General features: G+C 38.5%; 1 protein-coding gene and 1 long non-coding RNA gene across 2 annotated transcripts in view; both read left to right on the top strand.

Annotated features, from left to right (window-relative positions):
- Positions 1-571: 571 nt before the first annotated feature.
- Positions 572-10412, top strand: ubtd1b (ubiquitin domain containing 1b). The gene is made up of 5 exons (XM_088323888.1): positions 572-1018; positions 1102-1221; positions 6541-6768; positions 6845-7002; positions 8169-10412. Exons 2-5 carry the CDS (start codon positions 1140-1142, stop codon positions 8436-8438), a joined length of 738 nt encoding a protein of 245 aa, XP_088180014.1. The 5' UTR covers positions 572-1018; positions 1102-1139; the 3' UTR covers positions 8439-10412.
- A 1400-nt stretch (positions 10413-11812) lies between these two features.
- LOC148347408 (uncharacterized) overlaps positions 11813-15509 on the top strand; it is an 88276-nt gene continuing 84579 nt past the window's right edge. The window contains exons 1-2 of the long non-coding RNA XR_015848147.1: positions 11813-12028; positions 13190-13299. This is a non-coding gene — a long non-coding RNA (uncharacterized LOC148347408). The remainder of the gene's footprint in view (positions 12029-13189; positions 13300-15509) is intronic.

The raw sequence follows: 15509 nt of genomic DNA, 5'->3' as shown, positions 1-15509 counted from the left end.
TAAACAATTACACTAAATTTGAACCCATGTCAATGAGGACAATTATATTTCAACCTTTTGTAGAAAATGTATACCGTGATCCGATTGCTTTTCTCTTATTTTCGAAATGCATTATTTCTCACGTCATTTCACTATTTTTTTTTGCACTGTTTTTTTGGGGGAGATGCACTTACAACTTAGGCCAGTCTACAAGCAGGCTAAATATTGCCTACATTTCCCAATACTCTTATTTTTTTTCTTTATGTCTTTTGTTACACGTTTGTCCTAGAGTGCCACGTCTAATGGTGCTGTAAACAATGCACACGTCATCTATTCTATTCTATTCTATTCTATTCTATTCTATTCTATTCTATTCTATTCTATTATTTTAACTGTTTTGAATTCAATGAAGACCATTTAATTCATATTTGTATGTTGAGATATTGCCGAAATAAACAGCACATAACTTAGCCTATAGTAATTTTCGTAATCACTTTAGCGTAAAGCTGTTTTTTAAAATGTCCCTTTTATCCGACCTACTTGAACTCATCATCACCTACGTAAATGTGCACCATTGCGCAGGCGTAAAAAAGTTCAGCAGAGTAAAGACCTCCTACTGTAACCTTCTGCTGGAAGAGGGTTGATATTTAAGGATTAAAATGAGGATTTATCATCTGATGCCACCATGGTGTGTCGTTATAGTACACAACAGTGGGGGAAAGAGAAGCTCCTGGTTTCCCTGTTAATGGTAAAGGGTTAGATTGTTGGGGAAGATACTACTGGTGTTTGAAGTTTGTGTTTTCCTGACGCGGAAGCTAGCATGCTAACGTGATTAGCTCAGGTTGATAAAAGTCTTCGGAGGATTTGTCAATCGAGGACAGTAGGAAACAAATATGCTCTTTGGTTTGTCCTTTGTTTCATACTGGCGGTTTTGAAAGACAGTGGAGTTGTTAGGTGTTCTAGCGAAGTACTCCAATCTTGCTATTGTGGCCCACGACTTGTGACGATCTTTAATCGTGTTAGAACATCGGCGATAAAGGTCAGCGATCTTGAATATTGGGCTTGCGACAATCAAAGCCGCCCATGCACCCCCGGTTTGAAATGGGCTCCCTGTTGAGTTAGGAGGAATCTCGGAGGTCCACGCGGCAGCCCCTCTCACCATGGGAGGATGTGTTGGGAGGTACTGGGAACGATGGGACGATACGCAGAGCAGAGGATCTTCCAGGAACGGCGGTCGGGGAGGTGAGAATGTCACGTTACACGCTATCTATGGACTAAGTGTCATATCGTGATTGTGTAGCACCTATTGCATTTATTTTAATTTATCTTATTTTTTTGCAACAGTCGTTGCAAATTGAAACGTATGAATACTCTTGAGGATTGGCTTTATTGTCATTGATTGCAGCGTAGTGTACATCGTTTACGTCAAGATTGGACGTGCCACTCCAGGATAGATGAAATAAAAGACTTAAGTCTTAAGCCAAGAACAATATTAGGATAGATCGACAACATTTACAAGGTATTGTGCATTGTACATTGTGGAGACATAATAATACAGACATTATTATTATCATTTGTGCATGCTGCAATGCACAAATTGTATATTTGATGATTGAAATAGTATTCCTAAGGAAAAAATTTATGTTGGGATTTTAAAGTATTTTATTTTTGAATTATCATTCATTTTTGCAAAAGGAAGTTATTTGTTATTAGTTTATTACTATTAGGTCATTGTACTTATAAGATAAGCAGTACTTTGTAAATAGTTTTGACTATTTATCCTGAAAGTCTTCTTTTCCTATTTTTTTAAAGTGTTTGTTATAGGTTTAACCTGTAGTGCTATGTCTAATCTGGTTGCATACAATGTTTCACAATGCTGATAATAATGACTAAAGACACCCATCCATCCGTTATCTGCAACACTTATCCTCAGTAGGGTCGCGGGGATACTGGAGCCCAACTCTCGGGCAATGGGCAGGGGACACCCTGAACTGGTTGCCAGCCAGTCGCAGGGCACACAGAGACAGACAACTCACTCGCTCATTCACACCTAGGGACAATTTGGACCGGCCAATTAACCTAGCATGGATGTTTTTGGAATGTGGGAGGAAACCCACGCAAGCATGGGGAGAACATGCAAACTCCACATAGGAAGGTTTGAACAATAAAGACAGTCCAGTTTAATTGAGCACGCAACAGTTATCTACTAATGATACTGGTATGTTGTATCTGTATGACTATTCAATATTTCAGTAACTGTGGTGTCGGAAAAACACACAATATAATATATAAATATTATAAATATATAATTATGATGGGACCTTGCAGTTAATTTTAAAGATAGTGTTTATTGCTTATATCAGATAACAATGACCGTACTAATTCCATTTTTATTTAATTATGCCTATCACCTCCAACAAATTCAACGATGCTCAAAAATGAAATGCTGGCGTCCAGCCATGTTTCTATACTCCTCTATCCCACCTGGAATTCCATTTTACTTGACAAGAGTAAAAGTTACATTAGCATCCAGACTAAACTGCAGCCTCTCAAACATACATACTTTCTGAATGGCTTCATAGTTACTGACCCAGAGAACAACTCAAGAGGAAATTGGCTCAGTCTGACACATAAAAATTCCTTTTGAAAGTTAGACGGTAGGAAGCTTTGACGCACGTTAATGTTGTAATACATTTCTGCTGTTCAACAAACACAAATTTTTGATTATCACATTTGGCTGAAACTTTTCTGTGACCGTTATTTCTGGTATTCATCACATTAATGCCCCTCTTGTAGAATAGGCCGTTTCAAACATTTTCTGCTGAAGACGTGAATTAGAAAATTCCTCCCTGGTACCAGAACTTACTGATGTATATCACGTGTTGCAAGATATTGACACCACTTTACTGTGTACTCAAACGAGTGACAAATAATATAGCATGTCAATGTCGTGCAGCAAGCTTGAATAGAAATCCATTTCACACTTTGCTGTTAAACCAAGATCCCAATATAAATAGACTAGAAAATCCTTGACTCAGTGTTGGACACTCTGTTCTTGAGAATATTAATTAAACCCTTACTTGCTTGTCCATTTTTATCAATTTGTCCCATGTTTTTTCTGTTCGAGTTTGCTTCCTGTGAAACTCGCATAAGAAGAAAAAAATCAAGCTCCATTTACTTGATTGACTTTATCTGACAATTAAACAGAGCATCACGTTGTATTAGGTGCACGTTGACACGTGCAATGCTGTCAGCACGACGGTGACAATGGCTTTTAATCCAGAAGACCTTCTGCACAGTATTCAGTGAGTCTCAGGTATAAACTTGACACCCCTTGTCGATTGACTTTGGCCGTATATCCTACAATGCCCTATAAAATAGTGGAACTTGCTCCAAAACTTATTATAAGTTGAATGTATGCACAATAGTCCTGAAAAGCCATTTCTACTTTCATAATCTATACATTAATAAGGTTCAAATTTTTCACTCAAGTGGGGATTTTTTTTTTAAACGTGTATTATTAGAGGTCAGTGTCACTATAGTATATACATATATATATTTTATAATATATATATATACATATATATATATATATATATACTGGACTGTCTCAGAAAATTAGAATATTGTGATAAAGTTCTTTATTTTCTGTAATGCAATTAAAAAAACAAAAATGTCATACATTCTGGATTCATTACACATCAACTGAACTATTTCAAGCCTTTTATTATTTTAATATTGCTGAATTTGGCTTACAGCTTAAGAAAACTCAAAAATCCTATCTCAAAATATTAGAATATCATGAAAAAATATACAAGTAGGCTATTCAACTAATCACCTGAATCATCTAATTAACTCGAAACACCTTGCGAGGGTTTCCTGAGCCTTAAAAACACTCAGCTTGGTTCAGTAAACTAAATCACTGCTGATCTGACTGCTGTCCAGAGGACCATCATTGATACCCTCCATCAGGAGGGTAAGACACAAAAAGAAATTTCTCAAAGAGCAGGCTGTTCACAGAGTGCAGTTTCAAAGCATATCCACAAAAAGTCTGTTGGAAGGGAAAAATGTGGCCGGAAACGCTGCACAACCAAGAGAGATGACCGCAGCCCTAACAAAATTGTGAAGAAGAGCCACTTCCACAATTTGAGGGAGCTTCAAAGACAGTGGGCTGAAGCTGGAGTCCAGGTATCAAAAGCCACAGTTCACAGACGTGTCCAGGAAATGGGCTACAATAGCCGTATTCCCATGGTCAAGCCACTTCTGAACTCAAGACAACGGAAGAAGCGTCTGACTTGGGCTATGGAGAAGAAGCACTGGACAGTTGCAGAGTGGTCCAAAGTCCTCTTTTCAGACGAAAGCAAGTTTTGCATTTCATTTGGAAGTCAAGGCGCCAGAGTCTGGAGAAAGGCTGGAGAAGAGCAAAATCCAAGTTGCTTGAAATCCAGTGTGAAGTTCCCACAGTCAGCAATGGTTTGGGGAGCCATGTCAGCTGCTGGTGTTGGTCCACTGTGTTTCATCAAGTCCAGAGTAAATGCAACTGTGTACCAAGAGATTTTAGAGCACTACATGCTTCCATCTGCTGAAAAGCTCTATGGAGATGAGTATTTCATTTTCCAGCATGATCTGGCACCTGCCCACAGTGCCAAAACCACCAGTAACTGGTGCACTGACCATGGCATCACTGCCCTTGATTGGCCTGCTAATTCCCCTGACCTGAACCCCATCGAGAATTTGTGGGGTATAGTTAAGAAGAAGATGAAAGACACCAGACCTACAAATGCAAATGAGCTGAAGGCCGCTATCAAAGCATCCTGGGCATCAATAACACCTCAGCAATGCCACAGGCTGATTGCCTCCATGCCACGCCGGATTGATGCAGTAATCCGTGCAAAAGGATTCCCAACCAAGTACTGAGTGCATCAATGGACATTTTCAAATGTTTGATTTAGTTTTGCTGTTATAAAATTATTTTTTTTACTTGGTCTGAGGAAGTATTCTAATATTTTGAGATAGGATTTTTGAGTTTTTTTCAGCTGTAAGCCAAAATCAGCAATATTCAAATAATAAAAGGCTTGAAATAGTTCAGTTGATGTGTAATGAATCCAGAATGTATGACATTTTTGTTTTTTTAATTGCATTACAGAAAATAAAGAACTTTATCACAATATTCTAATTTTCTGAGACAGTCCAGTATATATATATATATATATATATATATATATATATATATAATCTCTAATATATCCATCCATCCATCATTATCTGCACCTGCTTATCCTCAGTAGGGTCGCGGGGATGCTGGAGCCCATCCCAGCTGTCTTCGGACAGGGGACATCCTGAACCGGTTGACAGCCAGTCGCAGGGCAAACAGAGACTGACAACTCACTCGCTCCTTCACACCTAGGGACAATTTGGACTAGCCAATTAACCTAACATGCATGTCTTTGGAATGTGGGAGGAAACCGGAGTGCCCGGAGGAAACCTTCGCAAGCACGGGGAGAACATGCAAACTCCACACCGGAAGGTTCGATCTCATGACCTCAGAACTCTGCTGCCAGTATATAATATATATATATATATACTGGGCCGAACCATTTGTACATCAGTAGTGTCTCAGATTTGCATTTGTGACAATCTCTCTGTGTGAATATAATAAAATATTGCACAAGTTTTATTTAATCTCCAAGCCATATGTACTCATGAAAAGAGCCATAGAATATTTGGCTCACCAGCCATAGATTCCTGACCCTTTATATAGATTATTGTTAATTGAAAGAAAGAAGGCAAGAACACACTCGGGAAGAAACCACATGTACTAAGCTTACACCATGACACCTAGTCCCCCTTAAGCCACCGGCATGATAAATAATTAGTTTGAAAGAAAGGTGACCTTCTTGGATTTGTTTTTTTTTCACTCCACATTTTCCGTTGCCTCCCATCATCTTGACTGGAAATCTAAAACTAGTAAATAGAGGGGTGTTTTTCTTGTGAGTTTGAGGATCCAGGGCAATGCTTTTTACGAAACAATTGCAAAGAAAAATAATCAGCACGTGCTCAATAGTCGTTCCCCTATCAGATAGGTGCTTAATGTTAATATTTAGTGACAGGAGAAACACAAGTCGAGTTCCATATATATCAGCAACAACATATGTCATGCATATTGCAAACTTTAAATAGCATTTGAATCTGTGGTCTTCACAAAAAGACACTAGGCGGTGGCACAGCTTCTGCTCTTCAGTCTTCTCTCAATAAGTGACATTTTTTTCAATGTATTGATTTTTCTTTTGTGTGGTTAATTCATATTAAACAGTTTGCCCTGGCAGACAATGACTGAGGTTTTGTTTTATATTCTTATGTATGTATTTATGTATTTCTGAAAGGTTGCACAATTACCTTTGGATTAACCTACATTTTTGTTTACATCAAAGACACACATTAACTTCCTCAACTGAGAAAAGGTTTTTACACAAAGTGGGAAACTTAGATTTTTATTTTAATTTACTCATTTTAATTGATCATTTTTTTCTATTTATATGTTGGCCCATTTTATCCCCACAGGTCGAAATGAGCCCCTAAAGAAAGACCGACCCAAGTGGAAAAGCGACTACCCAATGACCGAGGGCCAGCTGCGGAGCAAGCGTGACGAGTTTTGGGATACTGCACCGGCTTTTGAAGGCAGAAAGGAAATCTGGGATGCTCTGAAGGCCGCCGCAGTGGCCCTGGAGTGTAATGACCACGAGCTGGCCCAGGCCATCGTCGACGGCGCCAGTATCACCCTTCCGCATGGTGAGCGGCACCTCAGGGTTCACAACACCCCATCTGTTTTTTTTTCTGAACAAGAATAAAAATGATCTTTCTCCAGGTACTCTGACGGAGTGTTACGATGAACTGGGCAATCGTTATCAGCTGCCTATCTACTGCCTATCTCCGCCCATCAACCTTATATCAGAGCGCAGTGAAGACGATCCCAGTGACAGCCCGCCGCTTCCCGTAGCGCCCAAAAAGGAATTTCAGCTCAAGGTGTGGATGAGATTAATTCGTCCATTCTTAAATTATGATCCCTAATAAAGTTCATGTTGCATCTTGCCCTTTAAAGGTAATCCCAAATTCTTAAACATGCAAAATGTGAAGAAATGGTACAGGGTTTTTGCATAAATTCTACACATATTCCAGTCATTTTTATAGATAAGGCATTTTGAAGCGAGCATGTCTTGTCTTTGTCATCCAGCTGTGACTTAATCGGAGGAGCGCCAGCACCTTAGCAAGCCAGGCGCCATCTTGTTTTACGTGTTAATTAGTTGAAGAGGTTACAAGTGTTTTAAGCCAAGTTTTGTGCAGAATGCTTGGGCGCTGTGTCACAGGTGGATGCAGTAATGGTACAACAGAGTGTGATCAGTCAAAAAGGGGCTAACTGGGGAAAAAAAACCTACAGGGCGAACTGCCAACGGGGGGCTAACCGGGACCAATCAACGAAAGGCAGCCACAGCGCCAGTGGAAAAATGTTAGGCTGGCTAACCAAAAATCCTGCAGTAAACAGCTAGGCTAACCACGAACCAACATCGAAAAGCAGTAACAGCTACGGCAACAAATGAGAAGCCAGCAGGGAATGATTAGAACAAGGAACAAGGCAAAACTGGTGCTAACTCCAACAAAACACGGTGGACATCCAACGAGTGCCGACTGGAAACAAAGAAAACAGCAAAGCTCTTGGCAGCCCCGGTGCTAACGGAGAGCTAGCAGGAGAAAATTATACTCACTCGGCGAAAAACACAAACTAAAATCCACAATTGCCTACCTCCTAAGCAGAAATGCAATTTCTACAATCGCTGTTCACTACAATCGCTGTCTGTTTTGGAGCTGTCCTCACATGTTGTGGTAATGGGATTCACTATTTTGAAAGTGTTGTGTTCCTTCAATAAGATTGCTCAACTTTGAAACTATATTTCTCGAGTTCCCTGGCGTGTGGATTTTTTTTTTCAAATTATTTGCATAATACGTGGGGAGGGACACTACACTTTTTGTGCCTAATTGAACCAAAAAAAAATCCGTTTGGGAATACCTTAAATTAAGTCCTCTTTGTTGATCTTGTCTGATAACGACAGACAGAGCTTTTACATTATGTTCAATGTGAACACAACTATGAGTTTATTTTTGAGAACTTGATCATTCTTTTATGTCCATGACAGGTACGCCTATCTACAGGCAAGGACCTGCGCCTGAGCGCCAGCATGATGGACACTATTGGCCAACTGAAGAAGCAGCTGCAGACCCAGGAAGACATCGAGGTGGCCCACCAGCGCTGGTTCTTTTCCGGCAAACTCCTCACGGACAAGACACGACTGCAGGACACTAAGATCCAGAAAGACTTTGTCATTCAGGTCATCGTAAACCCTCAGGCCCAGCCCAGGATGTCACCCACCACATCCACCGCCACCAACTCTCCCGAGTTGGAATAGCTGAGGGTGTGACTCGAATACTTTAAATGGATGACGGCGTCACTACACTTCTAATTCTTACCTGGTGCCAAAGGAGGTAACAATGGACTCTTAAATGTCACCGCAATCCTATTTCTCTTTGAGGGGAAGGTAGAAAGCAGGATCTTTTAAATATTTTCTTATATTGTGGAAATTGTGTTAATTGAAGCGTTCATACATTTTCTTGCACATTTAAAGACAACTCCTAGGAGTTTGTGTGCCTTCAACAATACAAAGAAAAAAGGGTTTGTGTTCACATGGATTCAAGGTGAGATCAAATCAGGCTATGTCGCCCCCCCCCCTTTTTTTTTTTTTAAACAATACTATGTGTTTGTATACGCGTGCGTGCGTGTGTGTGTGTGCGTGCGTGTGTGTACAGATATATATCACATTATTACTCATGTTATTCAGGAACTGCAGTCGCTTATTCAGGAAATTAAGATTACAATCCAAATAGGAGACAATGCTTGTGTTAATGGCACTATCCAGAATCTGTTTATTTTTTAGTTGTTGTTCTGAGTTTTTTTGTCCCCCTCGTAATTTATCAGTCCAATTATCACTTGCTGTAGCCCAGTAGAAACCGCCTCCGTTTTCCGTGTGAGGTCACGATAGTCCTTTTATCAGTTTTAGAAATGAGGACGGGCATTTCGATTCAATTTCTGTACTTGCAGAGAGTAAATGAATCATTTTTATATATTTTTGTGTGTTTGTGTTAATCAAATTGTAGACGCCTCCTTAATTCTATTAGCTCCTATTTTCTCTTGTCTGATTACAACCAAAAAGTAAAATCTATGTCGTAATATCATATATTACGGAATACATTGCTCACTCTAAATTGAGTGATAAAGTATAAAGTATTGTAGTCTTAAATTAGTATTCCATCCATTTCAAATTAGGTCATAGGCTAGCAAAGGCCCCTTTTCACACTGCACTTAAGGAAAGAGTCTCGTCACCTGCCACCCTTATTTAGAAGTGCTGAACCTGAAGTAGCGTACCAGGGAAATAAACATTTTTCCCCCCATCTTTGGCAAGATATATTTTTCTTGCCAGGTGACATTTGATTTTCAATACTTGCCTCATTCATGTTCTTTTTGTTACCGTGGTTACCATGGAAGCATTTCATTTCCAGTCTGTTGCTTGTCATCAGTCAGCATTCAGTACTGCGTGATTATTTTTCCGTTCTTACAATGACCGAGATGTCCATTGTTGACTTCCATTAAATGATTTGTTTTTCTCAGAGCACAAAAACACATAGAAGTAGCCACTTCTGGAAAAAAAAGAACATTTTTATTCTCCCTCTGCAGTAACCAATATGCCCTCGTACGTTCTGTATCACTGCACAGTAGACATCATTAGTTTTTTTTTTAAATTGCTATTTAATAGCTTTCTGGTGAATTCGTATAAGCTGGACACCCCCACCCCTGTAGCGAAAGTGCAACCACACTTGAACAGAGTCAGTGCAATGCAGTGACTCATTTTGTGTCTCATGACTTGCCTTTGCACAGCGTGTTGTACTTGTTTTATTCTGTTATGTCGTCTTTTTCTGATCAGCAACATTGCATTGTCATGGCCTTTCCTCCCTGAAATCCCTGCTAATATCTGCTATTTGTTTAAATAGCACAATCATGTAAAATTTTTTGACTGCACCGCATCATAGCAAGGTAGAACTTGCTCTGGGTTAAATTTCTTAATGTGTGTCGTGCACATTTTTAATAGGATTTTTCTGTTTGTGCAATAAATACATTTTAAACATATTATGTCATAGGCCTATAGATGATAGATTTAGCACACCAGCTGTGTACAGGAAAAGACACAACCCTTTTTATGTATGAAAAAGCAGACGCCTGCGTCGATTGACTTGTTTACCTTTAATGCTTTGTATTCCAATATGTCGCTCTGACCTCTAACTTGGGAGCTCCATCTTTGTACAAATTAAATAAGAATTGTTATAAATTGCCTATGGAAGTTTTTTTTCACTTTTTGACGTAGGTTTCACGTCTGTAGTTGATGTCCTTGCATAATTAATTGGTTCTTTTTTTTCTTGTGAAACGTCCTAATACTGTATTTACAAGAAAATGTAGGTGTTCCAATCTACCAATAGATGGCGCGCCTCGCTTGTACAAATGCAATATAAACTGAAGAAACTGAAGCTGCACTAGAGTTACCCTTTTCAATGCTGTTTTCTCTCCTTTCTGCAAACCTGTGTCAGTCACTGGAGAGTTTGTGAAGGCTTGTGGTGAACGTGGGCCCGTGGAAAAAAGCCCCTATTGACAGTGGAATTTTACCGAGAGCTTCATGTTTGTGGTCACTGCGCAAGTCTCAGCCCATTTTATAAACCCTTTTTCCAAGTGTGTGAGAGGGGTCATACTGTCCAAAAGGCATGTAAGATGGATTTTTATTTTTGTTGGCCTTATTTTGGCAATAATAGTTTACCAATTTGTGTATATATTGGTCATCAGGTTTATAAATTAGAACTAATATATATGATGTATATGTATGTAATGTGTAATTGGGATATATAGGCAATACTCACAAAGTACTGCTTGTAAACTTGCATGAATTATAAGTGAATCAGAATAATAGTAGAATAAGACATTAAGAGAAACATTTTCCAAAATAGAAGAGAAAAGACTTAACATTTTAACATACATTTTTGTATTCTTCTAACAATTGTATCCTCTTGGGGTCCGCTAACTATCAATCAAGATGGCCTTCGCTTTGGTGATGGGAAGTCCGGTGAAGACCTTTGGGTGGCAGTAGCTCAGGAAGTAAAGCGCTCATTCTGGGATCAAGAGGTCAGTTTTGATTCCCGGCTCCTTCGTGTTTTATGTCGAAGGATCCTTGGGCAAGACACAGAATCCCTAATGCCCCTGATAAGCAGGTAATTGCCTTGCAGGGCTGACACTGCTATCGGTGAGTGAATGCGTAAGCATGAAGCAGATTGTAAAGTGCTCTGGGAGGTCTTCATTGACTTGAAAATCGCTATGTAAATGCAGACCATTTACATTTACTAAATAATCAATACAAAAGAGAAATCAGGAAGAACATGTAAACTTTACCCAAAATGTACTCAAACGTTTGTAAATTAGGCAATAATTGAAAACAATTGATTTTCTATTTACAGGGATTATATTTAATTAACTGTTGTCTTTTTTTAATTTTATCTTTTAAGCATCTATTATTAGTTTTTTTTAATTACCTTTCCCCCATTTAACAAACAAAATTGTATTCTAAGCTTGAACCTGTGTTGTCATTCTGACAAAAGCCATATTTGGATAGCGGAAGAAGCTAGGTATACTGTATTCTGTCTCATTAGCATAGATTGGCTCCGCCTTCTAAAAAAACGCATAATTTCAGGAAGACCTAATTTGGTTGTGGTAAAATTGGTCGCTTTTGTCTCAATGATTACATTTCAAATTAAATACGTATTTTTAGTGTTGTGTCGTGTCACCAATCTGGCAATTCGTAGGTGTTTTTTAAATTGATTTTTTTTTCGGGCTCCCTTGGCATTGACAGACGGCCGGTGTTGAAAGGGCGCCCGCCAGAAGCAAACACCAAGTCCGATTTATTGAGTAAGTATGACGAATAAAGCCCCTAAATTCTACCTAAAATTTAGGAAAACGAATAAAAAAGACTAAAGGAACGTTTAAAGTGTAACATTCGAAGATACGAGACGTATTTTTGACGACGATAAGTTAGCACTATGAAATGTGAAGCTAAGCTAGTTAGGTTGGCTTAAAGGTTTAGCTTAGCATTTTAGCTTGCTGATAACGGCAAACATAATTGAAATGTGATGTTGTTTATTCATTTAATTGTAAATAGAATAAATACCATCCAAGGGCAAATGTAAATGCGACTTTGAGTACTTCTCCCTTTTGTAGGCAATGTAGATAATGTGTTGTCAAATTCACTTCGGCATAACATGCACCTCCCCCTTATTTTACTGAAGTATTCAGATTTGTTTTTTTTTTTCCCTAATTTTACAGAAAATACAGTTTTTGGTATAATGAGCACTAGTTGAAAAATACCATATCAATCCCAAACACAGTGCAGTATTTTACAGTACTTGTGATTCACCCATTCTGTGACGTGTAACTTACTACTTTACAAGGTTATTGTCATTTTTAATTGAACTCCGTTTGGGGCAGTGCTTTTCAAAGAGACCAAAAAAGGCAGCACCTACAGGAAAAAACACAAGCAATAATTGCTTAGTGATTAATAATATGTTAGAACAATCACAACGGTGTTTAATTAGGAAACTATAGGAAACGCTTTCCATCTCTGCTTATGCAATAATATCCCAGGCTGTTCAAGTGGTTCTGTTTCCCATCTCGTTACAAAAGCAAACATTTTAATTAGGCAATGCAACTGGACCAAGTCTATATTTTACCCTCCCTTCCTAGTCCTGTTTTCGATTATCTTTCAATAAGAAGGTGAAGTCTGCATGCCTGGTTTTATATTTTAGTCTACATACTGGAGTTGGAATAACCTACTTAGACACTGATGATGTTGATAATACAACGTGTCCTTTAGGTTTTGTAAAAAGGTTGTTATGCAAAGTTTCATTCCCAGAATGGCAAAAACATGTGACCAGAATAGAAGTAAAGGTGTCAAATCTTCTCTAAAGCCAAACTATTTGTTACGTCTGGGTATAGCAACATAATCCTGTGTCTCCTACTCTCACAACCCTTTTATCCACTTACCTAAAGATAAAGTGTGTGTGTCATCCACAGATCTTTACGGTAACACCACAGTGAACTTGGTCACCCTCAGATTCTGACAGGAATGGTCGTAGAGCCCCAGTTGGACCTCAACCAATGGAAGTTGAGCAAAGGCTGATAAGGTAGTGTGGTACATCGTAAGGTGTTCTTATAATAAATGTAATAATTATATACAATTTGCGTGAAATTACCTAAAATTAAGAAACGCATGGATCATAATTTAGTACATAACTTTTTGTCTAAAACTAAGATTCAAATATCACACTTACAGTGGTGATCCATCTCCCCTCCCTCAAAAAATAAACAAAATGCTTTAGTTCTAATGCAGGCAATCAGGAACACTGTTGGTACCTCTTTCCTAATCAGTATATGGCCTCTGGGCTTTTTTTTGTAGCAGACTAGAGCTTTGGAGTCTTCTGGAAGATCGTGGTCTTTGAAACAATGATAAGACCTTTGTCTAACCCTCACTTTCCCACAGTTAAGGGGAAAAGTGAAGCAGCTGGGGCTCCAAGGTTAGCGAAAGGGGAGGTGGTCTTTGAGTCAAACCTGAAATTGCAGGTTTGAATTCAACATTCCCTTAAGCCCCATTCATTATGGTTTCCTGGAAAAAGGTATTTATTTAAGTGGGCTTAGAAAAATAACTGCAGATATTTGAAAAAAATAGTCTGCATCGACAAAGAACACTTACAACATGAAGAATATTTCTTTACACCCATCACATTTTTGGTTTCAACAATAATTATGTTAATGCCCCGTATTTGACTGTATTATCAATTCTCTGTTCTTAAATATATGTATATATCGTTATATTATTGGTTTAAAAAGTTTGGCAAAATTATAATTTAAATACATAATAATGTATGCCAAACTTTTGTTTAGGCTCTTATGCCAATAATACTTTTTCTTCTTGTCTGCATTTTGTGACATCTGCTAGCTTAAAAAAATAACCTTAATTATGGTTTTTAATATGGCAGAATTTTTAGTCCCTAGGCCTGATACTTTTAGTAGCTTTTATGTCCTTCACAGCGCTCCCTTTAAATCATTTGCTTACGACAGAAGACTTTCTCCATTTAAAAGAACGCATCTTCATAAAAGTGGCCTACTTAAAGTCCATTCCAAGCCGCACCACAGTGGAAAATGACAATATGTGTTGCTGCCTCTCGTGATATCGGGTTGCTCAGTCAGGATTGTTCAGCTTTCCGCGGCATCAGGATTTGACTGTGGACAGACGGGGAATTCACATTCATCACATTTTAGGGGTGGGAGCAACAGTGACGTCTTAGTAGAACCACTAAAATGGAAAGATTCATGGATTGCTTCCCGAACTCCTGCTGCTTGCGCATAAAACATCCACACGTCAGGTTTTTGTTATAGGAAGAAGAAAAGAAATCAAGATTCTCGTCATAAATACGACTATTGCACTACTTTAGACTGATATAATCATTTCATCTTGGTCCAAAGCGAGTGCAAAGTCAATGGAAAATAGTTGACATTGTGATTTTTAGATGATTTGGTTGGTCAAGTTTATTTAAGTCGGGTGGCCGGAAATTAAACATTAATACATTTGATTAGCATTAATTTATAGCTCACATTTAGCAGGGCAACAAAGAGAACATGCATGCTGGACTTTTTCCATCAGGACATTTATAATAATCAACCTATTAATTATGAAATTCAACCATTTTTGCATACAATAACAAAGAATTCTGTATCCTATAGCATGTTCTTTTCTGTAGTGATGTCATAGGTCTTGCTTTCATGGGATATGATACACGTTACTACTGTCAGAAAGGACGCTGTTTTACCAATGGTGACTGTGGGGGTGGGGAGTAGACATTTCACAAATTACGCCGCAGGCCTGAGTGGTTACTTCGGCATAAAAGTAGGGAAAGAGAAGAGGAAAGGGGGAGGATCGTAGGCGTGTGCATGAGTGCCACGTTGGCATCACACCACTTAATTCTATGTCCCTCTAAAAACGCAGATCACTGATGTGTCATGATTTACAATAGTTGAAATTTTACAATTTAATTGAATTGCAGCTTTCCTCTACTGCATGCCAGCCATTTACTGTAAGTATGTATAATGTATTTAAAAAACTAAAATAAAAAAATAATAGCCTAAAACCACAAATGTAAGCAATATTTCAGGAATTGGTAACATAAACAACGGTAAAGCCAGGGAATTCAAAATAAAAAATAAATATGATCCCTTGTCAAAATGATGCCAGTTTCTTCCCTGCACCAGTACAATGTGGTTCAGAGACTGTAATTGTTTTGCCGTTTAGTCGCCATGGTTACCTGGAAAATCCAGGCAACAATGAGGCATCTTACCA

This window comes from Urocampus carinirostris, chromosome 19 (assembly GCF_059441175.1).
Source record: "Urocampus carinirostris isolate Australia breed hairy pipefish chromosome 19, RoL_Ucar_1.0, whole genome shotgun sequence".
Taxonomy (NCBI): domain Eukaryota; kingdom Metazoa; phylum Chordata; class Actinopteri; order Syngnathiformes; family Syngnathidae; genus Urocampus; species Urocampus carinirostris.
The sequence above is the reverse complement of the archived record's forward strand: the minus strand, read 5'-3'. Positions and strand labels throughout refer to the sequence as shown.

Excerpts from the sequence above, each read along its gene's own strand:
- ubtd1b (XM_088323888.1), top strand. The coding sequence starts at position 1,140 with ATGGGAGGATGTGTTGGGAGGTACTGGGAACGATGGGACGATACGCAG. Across the intron at positions 6,769-6,844 it reads CAGTATCACCCTTCCGCATG|GTACTCTGACGGAGTGTTAC; the intron begins GTGAGCGGCACC and ends ATCTTTCTCCAG. Across the intron at positions 7,003-8,168 it reads AAAAGGAATTTCAGCTCAAG|GTACGCCTATCTACAGGCAA; the intron begins GTGTGGATGAGA and ends TGTCCATGACAG.